At 40.5% G+C, this 17,331-nt stretch overlaps 1 protein-coding gene across 1 annotated transcript; it reads left to right on the plus strand.

Moving 5' to 3' along the window:
- Positions 1–8,620: 8,620 nt before the first annotated feature.
- Positions 8,621–12,692, plus strand: LOC124701921 (translocase of chloroplast 34, chloroplastic-like). The gene is made up of 8 exons (XM_047234021.1): positions 8,621–8,743; positions 8,872–8,986; positions 9,135–9,242; positions 9,345–9,469; positions 10,443–10,707; positions 11,880–11,948; positions 12,038–12,199; positions 12,301–12,692. Exons 2-8 carry the CDS (start codon positions 8,888–8,890, stop codon positions 12,451–12,453), a joined length of 981 nt encoding a protein of 326 aa, XP_047089977.1. The 5' UTR covers positions 8,621–8,743; positions 8,872–8,887; the 3' UTR covers positions 12,454–12,692.
- Positions 12,693–17,331: the final 4,639 nt, after the last annotated feature.

Consider the following 17,331-nt stretch of genomic DNA (forward strand, 5'->3'; position numbering starts at 1 on the left):
TGTAGAACTATTAATAATATTACCATTCGATACCGTCATCCAATACCTCGTTTAGATGATATGCTTGATGAATTGAGTGGTTCTGTTATGTTCTCTAAAGTTGATTTGCGTAGTGGTTACCACCAGATTCGTATGAAATTAGGAGATGAATGGAAAACAGCGTTTAAAACTAAGTTCGGCTTATATGAGTGGTTAGTAATGCCCTTTGGTTTAACTAATGCACCTAGTACTTTCATGAGACTGATGAACGAAGTTTTACGTGCTTTTATTGGACGTTTTGTGGTGGTATACTTTGATGATATTCTGATTTATAGCAAATCTTTGGAGGAACATTTGGATCATTTACGTGCTGTTTTCAATGCTTTACGTGATGCACGTTTGTATGGTAATCTTGAGAAGTGCACCTTTTGCACCAATCGAGTTGCGTTTCTTGGCTATGTTGTTACTGCGCAGGGAATTGAAGTTGATCCAGCCAAGATTGAGGCAATTGAGAGTTGGCCGCAGCCCAAGACGGTCACGCAAGTGAGGAGTTTTCTTGGCCTCGCTGGTTTCTATAGGCGTTTTGTCAAAGACTTTGGATCCATTGCTGCGCCACTGAATGAGCTTACAAAGAAGGATGTGCCCTTTGTGTGGGGCGATGCACAACAAGAAGCCTTCATGATACTGAAAGATAAGTTAACGCATGCTCCATTACTCCAACTTCCTGATTTCAATAAGACTTTTGAGCTTGAATGTGATGCTAGTGGAATTGGTTTGGGAGGTGTGTTGTTACAAGAAGGCAAACCTGTTGCATATTTTAGTGAAAAATTGAGTGGGCCTAGTCTGAACTATTCTACTTATGATAAAGAATTATATGCGCTGGTTCGGACATTAGAAACTTGGCAACATTATTTATGGCCTAAAGAATTTGTTATACATTCTGATCATGAATCTTTGAAGCATATTCGTAGTCAAGCTAAGTTGAATCGCCGCCATGCAAAGTGGGTTGAGTTTATTGAGTCTTTTCCTTATGTTATCAAACACAAAAAGGGTAAAGATAATGTTATTGCTGATGCTTTGTCGCGCCGTTATACTATGCTATCTCAACTTGACTTCAAGATTTTTGGATTAGAAACAATAAAGGAACAATACTTGAATGATGCTGATTTTAAAGATGTGTTGCTGAATTGTAAAGATGGTAGAACATGGAACAAATTCGTCCTCAATGATGGATTTGTGTTCCGTGCTAACAAGCTATGCATCCCAGATGGTTCCGTTCGTCTTTTGTTGTTGCGGGAGGCGCATGGAGGAGGATTGATGGGACACTTTGGTGTGAAGAAGACGGAGGATGTACTTGCTGCACACTTCTTTTGGCCACGTATGCGTCGAGATGTTGAGAGATTTGTGGCACGCTGCACTACATGTCAAAAAGCTAAGTCTCGACTTAATCCACATGGTTTATATATGCCTCTTCCCGTTCCTAGTGTACCTTGGGAGGATATTTCTATGGATTTCGTTTTGGGTTTGCCTCGTACACAGAAGGGGAGGGATAGTATCTTTGTTGTTGTGGATAGGTTTTCTAAGATGGCACATTTTATTCCATGTCACAAAACTGATGATGCTACACATGTTGCTGATTTGTTCTTTCGAGAAATTGTGCGTTTACATGGTGTGCCAAATACTATTGTTTCGATCGTGATACTAAGTTTCTTAGCCACTTTTGGAGATGTTTATGGGCTAAGTTGGGGACTAAATTGCTGTTTAGTACTACATGTCATCCCCAAACTGATGGACAAACTGAAGTAGTAAATAGAACTTTGTCTACTATGCTGCGGGCTGTTTTGAAGAAGAACTTAAAATTGTGGGAAGAATGTTTACCTCATGTTGAATTTGCTTACAATCGCTCGCTGCATTCTACCACTAAGATGTGCCCATTTGAGATTGTTTATGGTTTTGTACCACGTGCACCTATTGATTTGTTGCCTTTACCATCTTCTCGTGCAAAATAATTTGGATGCTACAAACCGTGCTGAATTGATACTAAAATTGCATGAGACTACTAAAGACAACATAGCACGCATGAATACTAAGTATAAAATTGCTGGGGATAGAGGAAGAAAGCATGTTGTGTTTGATGTTGGTGATCTTGTTTGGTTGCATTTGCGCAAAGATCGTTTTCCTGAATTGCGCAAGTCTAAACTAATGCCTCGCGCTGCTGGTCCTTTTAAGGTGTTAGAGAAAATAAATGATAATGCATATAAACTTGAGCTTCCTGCGGAATTGGGTCCGGTTAGTCCTACATTTAACATTGCAGATTTGAAGCCTTACTTTGGTGAAGAAGAGGAGCTTTCGTCGAGGACGACTTCAATTCAAGAAGGGGGGCATGATGAGGACATCCCATCTCTTGATACAGCCGCTGTACCTACAGCCACACAATTACAAGGACCAATCACTCGAGCTCGTGCCAAACAACTTAACTATCAGGTACTTTCGTTTCTTGGAACTATTCCTCATATACATGAGAATATGATGCTGCCTAAATCAGATATGTTTGTTACTCTTAGGAATGATGGACCTAGCATGGATGAGGAGGACAAGCATTGGAGCATGATCACACATGGAGGAGATGGCAGCAAGCATTTGAGGATTGAAGATGACGCCACAAGTGGAGATTTCAGGACTTTGAAGCCACCATAAGAAGAGATGAAGACATGGACGAAATATAGAGTTCTCCACTTCATAATTTCGTCCATAGCATAATGTGGTGCTGCGTCACCTTTAGTTTTGGGCCAGGCCCATGTCATTTTCGCAGGAATTAAGTCAGCCACTTTTTAGAGTCCGTATTGAAGGGGAAAGGCCTTCTAGGGTTTGGTTCGGCCACCACATGTATGGCTGGCCGAAACCCCACCTTTTCTTCCTTTAAATACCCCCATAGACGTCACGTTTAGACTCGGATTTTGATTAGACTAAAAGTTAGCCATTGCCGCAACTCTCGTGTACTTCTTTTGAGGCCAACACCCGTAACAAGACCGACTATTCGGAATCCCACCTTTTCAATAAAGCTTTCATCTATATCCGCAATATTCTGATTGCATTATTAGTTCTTACTTGTTCTCGATTTCAGGTAGGAATTAAGACCCTCGCTGGTCGGCTGATCGTGCATCCGCAAGATCAGTAACTCCCGGAGATTGTCCTAGCGATTGCATTGGCGCACGAGCTTTGCACGTGTAGTCGGATCGTCAAGCACGAACTCCACCAACAAATCGATCTATCCACGTCTCATCGAAAGATCGGCCACCTTTGCCCTATCACACACGATGCGCACACTGTCACCGTCACACCATGGAGAGTGAATCCGGAGTTCATATTAAAGTAACCTCTAGAGTGCATAATAGACCGTTGCAATTTAGATCGAGTACTAACATAGCATACACACTGTCACCAATAGCTATGAAAGGGGGAATAGATCACATCAATATTATCATAGTAATAGTTAACTTCATAATCCACAAGAGATTACAATCATTAACTACGCCAAGTACTACATGATGCACACACTGTCAACTTTACATCATGGAGGAGGAATAGACTACTTTAATAACATCACTAGAGTAGCACATAGATTAATAGTGATACAAAGCTCATGATCACATAAAGATCACACCATGGGAGAGAGAGAGAGAGATGAACCACATAGCTACCGGTAGAGCCCTCAGCCTCGAGGGAGAACTACTCCCTCCTCATCATGAGAGACAGCAACGGCGATGAAGATGGCGGTGGTGTCGATAGAGATGACTCCGGGGGCAATTCCCCGTCCCGGCGGCGTGCCAGAACAGAGATTCTGTCCCCCGAAACTTGTCTTCGCGATGGCGGCGTCTACGGAACTCTTCGTGGAATATCGTCTTGTTATTTTAGGGTTTTCGCGACGGAAGGAATATATAGGCGAAAGGGCGGCGCGAGGGGGTGCCCGAGGGGCCCACCCCATATGGCGGCGCACCCCCCTCTTGGTCGCGCCAGCCTATGGTGTGGAGGCGTCCCTCGGAAAAATAGGAGGTTTGGCTTTTGTTTCGTCCAATTCCGAGAATATTTCCTGTGTAGGATTTCTGAAACCAAAAACAGCAGAAAACAGGAACTGGCGCTTCGGCATCTTGTTAATAGGTTAGTACCGGAAAATGCATCAAAATGATATAAAGTATGGATAAAACATGTAGATATTGTCATAAAACTAGCATGGAACATAAGGAATTATAGATACGTTTGAGACGTATCAAGCATCCCCAAGCTTAATTCCTACTCGCCCTCGAGTAGGTAAACGATAACAAGGATAAACTGACTCAACATAAAGTAAAAGAAAAGCCCTTTGCAGAGGGAAGCAGAGATTAAATCATGTGCTAGAGTTTTTCAAGTTTTGAAATCATATGGAGAGCATAGAAGTAAAATTTTGAGAGATGTTTGTTGTTGTCAACGAATGGTAGTGGGCATTCTAACCCCCTTGTCAAACAGACTTTCAAAGAGCGGCTCCCATGAAGGACGTTATCTCTACCAGCAAGGTAGATCATCCCTCTTCTCTTTTGTTTACACATGTACTTTAGTTTTATTTATGGATGACACTCCTCCCAACATTTTTCTTTCACAAGCCATGGCTAACCGAATCCATCTTGACGGAGCCGCCGGGGAGCAGCTGGCCGAGGTGGCGAGTGAGCAGGTCGTTGGCCGCGGCGCGCGCCTCCTCCTTGGCACGGACCTCGGCGGCGCTGCCTTCGGGCATCTTGCTGATGGCCTTGAAGATGGGGCGCAGCAGCGCGAGCTCGCGGTTCACCACCCCCATCGCGCGCTGGACCGCCTCGTCGCCCTGCTGCGCCGGGTCGTAGCTGGACATAGCACGGACGGCCTCCGCCATGGCCTCCTGCCGCTGCGCCAGGTCGTCGTAGTCCGCGCTGGCAGACGCTCCACCGTGCTTGCTGTTGCTGCTGGCGGCGACCAGAGCAAGCGTGAGGAGGAAGATGATGAACTTAGCCATTGTGATTTGTGAGGGGATGGGAGGGGGCGAATCGAGTAGTGCATCTGCTGGGCAAGGAAGCTTTTTTTTTTTTTTTTTTGAAATTGCTGGGCAAGGAAGCTGATGAGTATATATATGGCGTAGTGGCACTGGCAGGCACAACTCGCCTTGCGGAGGCCGGAACTGCCGGATGTACTCCGGTGGAATGTAATAAGCCGCGTGAGCACTGGGCACAAAGAGTGTGACTCATCGATGCATTTAGCTGCTTTTCTTTTTACCGTTCTAGCCTCACTTAAATCTCCAACTTTAAGCCTCACAAGGATGCATTGTGAGTAATAGTACTAGGTGACAGAGTGACCTAGCCGGTTGACCGTTTCCCATCTCCAATTCTCCATCGTTTGCTCCATGAACTGCAAGGATAGGATCGCCTGTTACAGCCAATGCAGCCCACATGCACGATACAATTTATTGCATTTGATTATGCATCCCAATATGTACTCTGCTCTAAAATGGTGATCGTGGCAAAGCTACATAATGGAGCAGATGTATATGGCACTACTAGTGGCACATGTTGATTCAAACGAACTTCCTAATCATTCAAACAGACTTCCTGATGAAAGCAAACAGCTTCACTTGAAAAGATCAAATATGAACACACTTCGTTAGAAAATCCACATACATACGCTTTACACCCGATCATTCCAGATAATGTTTGCATCCTCCATAAAATACTTAAAAAAACAAAATATGGTAGCACGAGCTCTCAATAACTTACTGAGATAACCAACAACCGAGCTATGCATGTCGCCTGAGCCATCGCTGGGGCTTTGTGATTGGGAACAGGCCTAACCACATGAAGCACGCCTTTACTTCGATAAACTAGTAAACTAAAGAATTCAGGGCAGCAGCGAAACTTGTGGAGACAGAGCAACACGTCATATTAGACTATGTTTCTACTTCACAACAAGCTTCCATTTCTCGATGTATCCTATTCTAAAGGTAGACCCTATTGTCTTTCTCTTTTCTTGCACTGCATTTGCTAATTGTTAGTATTGAAAAGAGAGGTGGCGAAACTCTGAAGGATAGAAGGGGTACACTGTTTTTGTGGTCATATATAGACTCTTAGCGTATATGGTGTTGAAAACTCTGCACGAAGGGTTGTTGAGTATATTGATCACATATGTTTTTATCCAACACGGAAGTTCATCGTAAATAATGGATGTGTCCACCGGGACATATAATATGGGCATGTGATGCTTTTTTATGTTCTTCATGCCTGCTATCAAATTGTCTCAACCGTTTTAATTCCATGAGCCTAATTTCGTTTTTAGTTGATTATTTTTTACTAATAAATTGAAATATGTGAGTGCCTTGTGACACATGTGGGCCTCTCGGATTAGAAACTCAAGACGGCCAAAACCAGCACATAGTAGAAAACCAAGCTCCTCACTTGTGATTAAAAACACGATGACCCAAAACACGATAGAATTGTCCAAGCACGAAGTTCGTCTGTTAGATCCGCAAAGAAGAGAAAACATAGGAGCACCGAGCACATGACATGCTCGATGGATTGTTTCCTAAACAAGTGAGAAAACGTAGCCAACTCGAATTAGGAACCGACCTGATTGCTTTTCTTTTTTTTGTCTTTTATCTGTTTTTGCAAAAATATGCCGATCTATTACAACCTCCGTCGCGGTATGTTGGGCCTACATGTATCTCTAGGTTGTCAATTTAACCAACATAATACAAGCTATATATTAGAAAACATGTATCATTGGAAAATGTTAACATTTATAATCTCAAATCAATATTGTTAGAATCATCATGACATATATTTTCACATTGCATGCATGTGATATTGTAGATGTTTATATATTTTTCTATATTTGTTTGGTCAAACTATAAAAAGTTTAATTTTGACCAAAAACTATATGCATCACATTTTAGGAAAGAACGTGTACAATGAAGAATTCAAGGCAATAGAGAAACATGTTGAGACAGATAGACGCATCATGTTAGAGTTCATCTCTACTTCACAACAAGTTTTCATTTCTCGATGCAACCTATTCTCAAGGTAGCTCCTATTGGCGCCTTTCTCTTGATGGAGTTGGAGGTCCTGACGTCGCTACCTACTACTTTGGCCTATTGGCTCCCACAATGTTGAGGTTGGGAGAAATGTGTTGCAGGGTATGTATATCAATGTTTTGTGCTATAACACTATTTTTTTATTTTGCAAAAACATAACTTTACTTTCAAAATTTAAATGAGCCCTTCTATAAGATACTTCAAAAGACAAACTATGGTAACGTAAGCTCTCGAGACAAGTTACTGAGATAGCCAACAACCAAGCTATGAATATCGCCTTCGCCCAAGCCATGGCTTCCGAACTCAAGACCGTAACAACTATAGTTGTCACCGCGTCGTTGTGATCGGGAGCAGGACTGGTTAGATGGAGCACGCCATTGTCACGATCAACTAGTCAAATGAAGAATTCAAGGTGGTAGCCGAACGTTTCGAGACAGAGCAACACATCATGCTAGGCTCTGTCTCTACTTCACAACAAGCTTCCATTTTCCGACACATCCTATTCTCAAGGTAGCCCCTAATGCCTTTATCTTTTCTTGCAGAACTCATGAAGCATAGAGACAGCACAATGTTTTTGTGGTCATATATAGATTCTTAGCGTATAGGGTGTCAAAAAAAATCTGCACAAAGGGTTGTTGGGTACATTTATCACATAATAATTTCATCCAAATTGCATGGAATGCCCTGGTAAATAATCAGTGTTTCTGTTGGGACATATAACATAGCCATGTGATGTGTTTTTATATTATGCCTAATATCAAAATTTTCCATGGTCGTTATGAATTCCATGACGATTGTTTAGATGCACATAGTTGGGCTTTGGAATTGAATTGGAGTGAAATTCCAAAACCAAGATGGAAAGAAAATGGCTTCCAATTCCAATTTTGTTTTTTGGGTGTGCATGGTATTTGTTGTTAGAATCAAAGGGTGGCACCTTATTCCAATTCATGTTTAGATGTACAAACCTTGGAATAGGATGTTTTGATGCGTTTGGACAATATGAACTTGTGTACACATATAAAAAATAGTATTTATATATAAAAATTATTAACATATATTCTCAGCTTAAGTTTTGCTTCTGAAAAGTCATGCTACAACCAATTCAATTGTATGTCAATCCTTCGGGCCTATCAGCTATTAGCCTCCAATAATAATATGTCTTGTCTCTACATAACGTGACAACTTAATAAGCAGTGTTATCAAATATCGACATGTTATGCAACTGGAAAAGGCCCCTCAACGATTGGCTCAACGATTTAGGTGTCTCGCTATTGAGGGGAACACCGTCCCCCTCGGCCCCTCCTCCACCCACGCACACACACACACTGAAAAAAGACCCGTAAAAGCAAATGGGAACGATCTAGCTTTTTTTTCTTGAGAAGTATCTAGCTGTTTCCCAAGCAATTTTCCAAAAAAAAGGCAACCCAAGGAACAAGGGCCTTTTGCCATAGAAGAACAAACACCCCAGGCCCAGCCCGTTAGCCCATAGGGAAAAGGAAAAAGGACAAAAGAAAAGATGAACAAAAAGAAAACAAGAGAGAGAGAGAGAGTCCCAATCTCTCTCCTTATCTCTTCTTCCCTTCTCATAAACCCCCTCTCCGGAGTCCTCTTCCCCGTCGCCGTCCACCTCCGCCGCTTCTAGGGTTTAGCCGCCTGCCTCCTCGGCCTCCGTATCTTCCGGTAAGCATCCCCTCCACCCACCAGCTCAGTCCCTCCGCGCACCCTCGCCGCCGCCGCCGCCACGGTGCGCCTTGACCGAATTGGGTTAACGTTTCTGATTTGTCCGGGCGGGCGCGACCTTGTGCCAGGGGAAAGCGCGCGGTGATGGCGGCGCCGATACCCCGCGAGTGGACTGGGCTGCAGCAGTTCCCGGCGGCCACCCAGACCAGCCTGCACGAGCTCCTCGGCAAGCTCAAGGAGGAGGTATTCCCCGTCTATCCGCCCCCTCTTTACTACCTAGACCAGCTAGTCAATCGACCAGGACCATGTTCTGATGATTGTGTCTGCGTTGCGAGTTTTGACGAAAATTGATGGAATTCTGTATGTGTTGCTTATGTTGTGATGTGTTTAGAATGTGAGCACATTGACGATTCTGGTCATGGGGAAGGGCGGTGTGGGCAAGTCGTCCACTGTCAACTCCATTGTCGGGGAGAGGGTCGCCAATGTCAGCGCCTTCCAGGTATTACGTTTATCCCTGGCCATGTTTCTGTTTGTGCCTCTGTTCTGGGTTACTTGTGTGTGGGACTGCATCCTTATATTTATATATGTTGTTTCTGTGCAGTCTGAGGGTCTGAGGCCGATGATGTGCTCCCGCACCAGGGCAGGATTCACCTTGAACATTATCGACACTCCTGGCCTCATTGAAGGTGGATACATCAATGAGCAGGCTGTTGAGATCATTAAGAGGTACGAACATGCTGGGGGTAACTTGTTTGCAAGTCAATAGGTGATTATAGATACTGTAACTTTTTAAAAAAATAGGGCATTGGGTATCCCTCCACCGTGACTGAGAGGCTCGTTGTATCTGGTTACTCTGAATTGAATGTTCTATTTGTTTCGTCAAATTAGCAAAATCGTTTCATTGCATTTCTTGAGCATTGGTCCAGCATGAATTAACTTCACTGTTGATTGCTGATCTTTGGTTGGTATGTAATATATGACTTTATGAAGAAGTCCAGTCGTTACTTTTTGTTAATACAGGCCCTAGATTTAGTATAACAGTTTATTGTCCATAGAAATCACATTGGTCAGGGGTAATGTATTGCTGGTGCATCCTTTTAAGAATGGTGAATGCTTGGTTCTACATTAACATATCAGTTTTTTCCTACACAGGTAGACACACAGTTCTACACCACAAATCAAACTAAACAAATCGTGGCCACATTTTGGTCTAAGTTTGTGCTAATCATGTCCCTGATGCAGATATATTAATTTTACTCTGGCATTGAATTTCATCTTTGTTCTAAATAGTTAATCGTGGCCAGCTGGTGGTAGATACTCCGTATTTATGTAAATCGTGCTCCACACATATTTTACCTTAAGCACATCATGTGATAAATATGTATGTGTGCTACCGAATGATGTAGTGAGTGCATCTGTATCATGCCTTGTCGATTTTGATATTATATTTGGGTTTCCCTTCAGACTTCAATTTCTCAGATGCTGATCAGGTTAAGCCGCCAATACATGCCTGCTTGTTTGCCTTATTTCTCTTCATTCTCCTAAGAGGATACTCCGTTGAGAATGTAGTTCATAAGATTGGCATCTGTAGAAAAGTTCATGCTCCTTTCTTAACTGGCCACCAGTATTGTGATACAATCTGTATATCATAATAATTTATTCCTCTGCTTGCATTTACAAGTAATCAATGGTATTGCAGGTTTCTTCTGGAGAAGACCATTGATGTCCTCCTGTATGTGGATCGCCTGGATACATATAGAATGGATACATTGGATGAACAAGTTATAAGAGCCATCACTACTTCATTTGGAAAGGCCATTTGGCGAAGAACATTGGTTGTACTGACCCATGCCCAACTCTCTCCACCTGATGGAATTGAATATAATGATTTCCTTAAAAGAAGATCAGATTCTCTGTTGAAGTACATCCGTTCTGGTGCAGGAATCGGCAAACGAGAATCTGCGGTAATGTACATATTCACTTGATATGCAATCATTTCTGTCATTCTTTATGCAATATCAGAACACCATCATTTGTTTGCAATTTATGTGGAGCTTCCTCTGCATAAACTACATGTGTTCTGCAATTTTTCATTTGAAATACTCTTCTGGAAATACTACTCCCTCCGTCAAATACAAGGCCACTACCAAAACTATATTATCTAGTACATGTACAAGACCACTATTTCTTCCAAGAATAATTGATAAGATTTCTACCTCGTAAGATGGTGCTCATTAAAGTGTACATTGTATGCAGCCATGGAGAAACAAACAACACATGAAACATGATTTATTAGCCCAGAACACTAGAGGTTTTCCAAACAATTAATTATGCTATTTATTACTTTGCTTTGTTTTCTTGGTATCGGAAAAATGAGATTGTGGCCTTGCATACAAAAACGGATGGAGTATCAATTTATGTTCTCTTGCTTTTGCTGATATTATCTGGTGCTCTCTGCCCTGGACACTTGGAATGAGTAGGAAAGTGGATATTAGCTATTACATGAAAGGTGTCTTTTTCCTCCTCTTCGGTTTATTTTTTTGCTGCATAACCATCTTACTCAATTGAGTTTTGCTCTAGCTTTAAGTGCTAAGATGTGTATGATATTTGCATTATGAAACTGAACCTGGTCTGTAATTGGATTTCTGTGATCTATGATGTTTTGATGCTCTGACGTGTAGCGCGATGCTCCACCAGAAAGGAAAGGAGAATTGACTACTGTACTCTGCCAAGGCTAGAATTGTTTCAGTGTTTAGGAGTGTTATCTCGGCCATTCTTGCATGCCATGATTCTCAACTCCTAGTTTGCAAAATACCTTGTTTGTTTGTGCAGTTTTGCTATCGTTTACATTCTGGTAATGTAGTGGCCTTATTTTTCTGGTATTTTTCAGTAACTCTGTCAGTTATTCTTCCTTCCCATGTGCTTCAGTTCTTGACATAAGTCACCTTTTGGAATCTTTATTTGCTGGTTTTACTTTGATATGTTCTAATTGCGAACTATTTGACAACACCTTGACCAAAATTGTCAATATACGACTGACTTGTACACATATAGTCATCTTATGGAATCTTTGTCTTCTGTGTATGAAATGTGAATATTAATTCTTAATGGAAGCACATTGGTGTGATTTATATAGGATTATCCCTTGCCATTAGCTTTGGTAGAGAACAGTGGAAGGTGCAAGACCAACGAGAATGGCGCGAAGGTTTGTCTGTTTCATGCTGTGTATTTGACTTGCATTTGGTTGTCCCTAACTTCTTGATTTAATAAAGGATTTCATACAACTGTGTCCAGATTCTTCCTGACGGAACTCCATGGATTCCAAACCTGATGAAAGAAATTACTATTGTCGTCTCAAATGGGAGCAAGTCCATTCATGTTGATCAGAAATTAATCGATGGTCCAAACCCCAACAATCGCTGGAAGAAGTACATACCTCTCATCCTTGCGGTGCAGGTTAGCTCTTCACATGATAATAACTTCAAAATCCCATCATAAAATTGGCATATTATTTGTATGGAGAACTCTAACCTGATATCCTTTGTGCTCTTCTCCAGTACTTTTTTGTCGTAAAAGGAATCCGAAGGGCGATTCATTCTGACATTGCGAATGGGAAGCTGGATGACTGGGAGCAGCGTTACAGAGACTTGGTTGGAAGCGGTAACCCGGTAGACCTGAAAGTTTCGTCATCCCGCAATCCCAAGGCCTGATCTGTCCAATGAGAGTGAACGCCAGTCTCTTCATCGTGGCCTGTTCAACTCTCCACCTTGCTGTTCTTTTTTGGGCTCCTAGTTCCAGCGGTCTATTTTGGAGGCTTTATAGAGTTCTCTGGGACAACTTGAATAAAGTTGCTAGTGTTTTAGGTGCTAAGTGTATGTACCCCATTTCATTATGCTCTCCCAATTTTGCAAATGTTATTGATTAAGCTTAGTTATTTGGACTTCTTGTATTGCTTTTACGTTCAGAGTTGAGTGTGGTTTGACTATCTGACGTGAGAGCCTGATGCCCTTGAGCTGTGCCACAGGCGCATATAGTCTACTCACGGACAGAGGGCATGGCCATTAGCAGTTTGGCACTATAGTTTCTTGAAGGCATAGCCATTCACTCAAAAAATTGTGTGTTTCAGCTTAATTTTCTTTGTTGCTAGCTTTATGTTTTTAGGCTCTCTATTTGTGTTAATGGTCTAGGAAATATTTATCTCGAAATCAACCAAGTTACGCACTTAGTACTAGTAAAATTACTCCCTCTATCCAAAAAAAATCATTTTTGGGGGACGAAGGGAGTATTTTTTTTTTTTACATTTTTGTAGGTTGCGAAAGAAATCTGTTATTTCTAAGTGAACCAAGTTGTACAACTTGTAAAATGTGAACTACTCAATCTCCATCGGATAAATATTCAACTCTCAGGATCATGGACTTAGAAATAAGAATTTCCTAGTCGAAAAGTGCTTTTAGCACACGAGCTCCAGTGCTCTATAAAAAATTGAAAAATATTTTTACAAGTTATAAAAAATCATGAAAATAATTTTGTACATTACCAATGATACATCCCACCAATCATTGAAAATCCCAATCCGAAATTCTTTTTATTTTGACCTGAAAAAAATGACAAATTCTGATACGTTTTGGAGATTTGAAAATGACTACTTAGATCTACAATTTTGTTATTTTTGTGTAGCTCAAAATATTAAGTATTTGAAATTGATTTTTTGCCCGTTTGTGGGATACATGATTGACTATGTATGGATTTTTTTCCAGAATTTTTTACAACTCAAAACTATTATTTTTATTTTTTTTTAAAAACGAGATCACTGGTGCTCATGTGCACCAAATCTCTGTCCTTTCCTAGTAAACAACTTACACTGTTAATTTTAGAAAGAAAGCTGCTTGAAAATAATTAAAATAAATGGATTATAAAAAAAGAGGGGGACATAACAAGTGAAAAAACAAACAGGAGGAGACGTGGCTGGTTCTGCTCCCTCGCCCTCTCCCTCTTTCCCTTCTCTCCCTCTCTCTCTCTCTTCCAGATTGTTGGTCGGAGAATGCTGGATCAGCTCTCATGCTTGATTCAAACCACCAACCTTTCTTCTTGATCAGCTTAGTAGGGAACACAGCACCACGAAGCCTGATATCCCAGTACATCATCGGTTCGATTGATGGATCACTGAGGTTGTAGAACAAAGCGCAAAAAACTATACCAAATATACAGGTCGCACAGTTGTGTTATATCTATTTACTCAAACTTGAGAACCACATGTAGCAGGTGGGCTTAAGAGTGTTGTAACGAAGACAATTTTGTGTAATGCAAAAAAAAAATGCAGACAAAGAGTGCAACCATAGAAAGAGCATGGCACCGCAGCCCGTAACCAGAGCAACCACTAATTCTTTTGCGCAAATTCCAGCATTCTCAGTCCACCAAAATAACATGTTATAAACAACATTGAAATACATTTAAGAAATATTAAAGAGGTGCAGGCATGGTTGTGGACATGATTCATTCAAAATAATTTCGAATCAGGAACCAAAATGGAGTCCAATGCTAATATACATATTCTACATAAATATGTCATACATACATCATTGAGAACAGCAGATATCAATAGATTGATTAGTAGCTTTTTCCACTGGCCAAGGATACAAGCATAAAAAGGAAAAAAGGAGCGTCCATTAACCTAGCCGCAAGAAGAAAAAAAAGGCTATATTCAGGAAAAGGCATGCAGCCATCCGACTGAACAATCAATAGCAACAAATAGCTACAAAAAAAAACGTGAAGCTAACCGTGTGAGGCTACAACAGATAATAATCTGTAGCGCAGAATCTAATATCATTTAAATAGAATATACTTATTGCCAAAACCAAGGAGCTAAATCGTATGACTACTTCCTAAATTTGTTGCAACACCTTGTTACAAATGATATAAATGGCAAGCCATAAAATCTCAGAATTTTGCGAAAAAGCACATGAAAATAACCAACGCCAATGACCTCGGATGTGTATACTGTAGACATGAAAATGACAGCCTATAATTACTATTATTCACACTGAAGCACAAACTTGCTATTTGACCATAAAAAACACACCAATTGATCATTTGCATGTTCTGATTCCAAATAAAGTGTGCTAAAGTGAACATTAACCTAAATCAACACTAAAAGCAGGCAAAGGAGAAAGTTATCACCCATTGGAGCTAACTGAAAGTGAAAGATACTTACACTATAAATAGCTATGCAGATAAACAGTTCAGGCCTTGCATCACGCAATGTCCTATTTGGAGTTTGACAAATAAAAAATAAAGCACTATTGAAGCGAACCACACAAAAACCAACTTACCTGTATGAAAAGTGTGGGCAGCATGTAGGCTACACGCCGTCGATCTCATTCCTTTCAGTATCGAGGTTCAAAATATTCGTAAAAAATCATCAGTATAGAGCTCAGACAACACTAAAACTTTCTACTAGACCTGAAATAAGCACATCTATATGCCATGACGTATGTACAATTGAGGGCTAAAGTCAGTAAGTAATGACACTAAAAATTTTTACTCTGAAATAAGCTTATCAAACATGTGAAACCCATGTTCTGCCTTTTTCTAAAACTCCATCTGAACATATACTCATTTAAGATTTCTTAAGAAGAAATTAGAGGCAAGCTATATGGTGTACAGTGCAAATCTGTAAGATATAGTTAGGTGTTACCAATCATTTTTTTTAGTCTGGGTACTTAGAAATATCAAAATAAGACAATTCCATCTGTATGCATTGCAGACTCTCAAAAATAGCGCAGGTACTACACAAGACAGCCAACACTGGCCAAAAAAAAAAGACAGCCAACCATGGTAATCATACATCAATAGTACTAAATCAAATCGGAGAAGAAATATTTACCTCATAATTATGCTGATATTTAGTTGAACTTATGACATGCACAGATGACTAACTAAAATATCAAGATAGAACACCCAATAAATTCCAATAAAGAAAGTTCATAATCATCGCCTTATTTAGATGTTTCTTTTTCTGTATTAAGGGCAAACTGGGAAAATTGGCCTAATTCGCGATAGGAATAAAATAAGCAACTGAGTCTGGATAACTCTACCATGATGGGCGTGAAGACACAAATTTGTGTGTACCGTTGGCAAAACATAGAAAACCAAGGGCAATATGATAAATGTTGTATAAGCAAGACTATATGATGGACCTATGATGTTCTTAAGAGCAGTGATTGCTTCCAATACTAATAGTCATTTTATAATTATATGAGAGCATAAATAAATGCAGCAAATTAATGGATGCCATAAACTATATCAAAGGCTCAAAGCTGAACCATGTTCGAATAAATCCATATGACATAATCAAGTATACACCTACATATTGAAAAACAGAAGACAAATCAAGCCTCGTTAATACTGCCTAATTTTAATGAATCAACTGGTAACTTCCTTACAACTGATAACATCACAATGTTTTCCAGAATAACAGCTCAAAGAAAATATGAAAAAATCAAAACTAAAATTGTTCCTAACCTCTTGGTATTTCAAAAATTGCAGCTTGGTATATTCAGCAACCATATTCAATTTTTTTTGTTAGATATATGCCCCAATAAGCTACCTGTCAAATTTGTGTAACATTCCAGAAGGTTGTTCCTAACTTGGAAGGCAAAATATTTCTGGGTCTAGGAAATATTGATTCTTCAGAGAACAGAGGCAGTACATACAAACTTAATTATCTATCTGGAAATCCCTTCTCAATACTAACTTACCGCTGCTGGAGGAGATGTGAGATAGCGACACAGTTGCACTATTAATACAAAAGCACTTCTGTACTGAACTGTTGTAACATTGTCCTCTCTAAACAGCTTATGGGTATATATCTGGGAGTAAAGGAGATGGCTAAGCTATATAGAAACCAAAATCCAAGCAATGAGGGTACTGCATGTCACTGCCACTGAAGCGGCTCCACCTTCCACACATCACGGAGTGGTGTTATATTGATGGGGATGTATTTATATCTGGTGCCCCTTATATTCGTGGAGATGTATTTATGTCTGCCAGCAGCGATATCACAGAGCAACATTGCTCTGGCTATGAACGTCAAAGGCATGCAGCAGGAAGGCCATGGGGGCATATGCAACAATATAAATGAACATATGCTGCCAGTACTATAGATGACAAATTCTAAACAAATATAATAAAAGAAAAGAGGCATGCATACGGAAATTATTCCTGGGGGAGAAAACAAATCAGACTTCTGATTAGCTGGATACCATGAGGGCAAACATACTGCAGCATATATAAGAAAAACAAAGACCTCAGCTTCCCCTGGGCCTAGTGCATGCACAGTGAACAGAAAATGATTGCTGAACTTATACTCTACTACCTCAGGGCCTCTGCATATGCTTCTCCAATTAACTACCTCTGGGAGAAAATATCTTTAGTCTTTGGACTTTGAGACTTTGTACAGATTTTTTACCATATCTATAAAATTTACACCTTAGGGGCTTCCACTACGGAAAGGTGTCAAAAAAACTCTGAATTTGATATTTTCGCACAGCTTAATTGATGACATACAGTCATAAATGAATCTGGAAATA

This window comes from Lolium rigidum, chromosome 3, assembly GCF_022539505.1.
Source record: "Lolium rigidum isolate FL_2022 chromosome 3, APGP_CSIRO_Lrig_0.1, whole genome shotgun sequence".
Classification (NCBI taxonomy): Eukaryota; Viridiplantae; Streptophyta; class Magnoliopsida; order Poales; family Poaceae; genus Lolium; species Lolium rigidum.

What these genes read in the sequence shown, in the direction of transcription:
- LOC124701921 (XM_047234021.1), top strand. Translation starts at nt 8,888, where the DNA reads ATGGCGGCGCCGATACCCCGCGAGTGGACTGGGCTGCAGCAGTTCCCG. An exon ending in TCGGCAAACGAGAATCTGCG is followed by an intron (nt 10,708 to 11,879) that starts GTAATGTACATA and finishes TGATTTATATAG; the next exon opens with GATTATCCCTTGCCATTAGC. An exon ending in CTCTCATCCTTGCGGTGCAG is followed by an intron (nt 12,200 to 12,300) that starts GTTAGCTCTTCA and finishes GCTCTTCTCCAG; the next exon opens with TACTTTTTTGTCGTAAAAGG.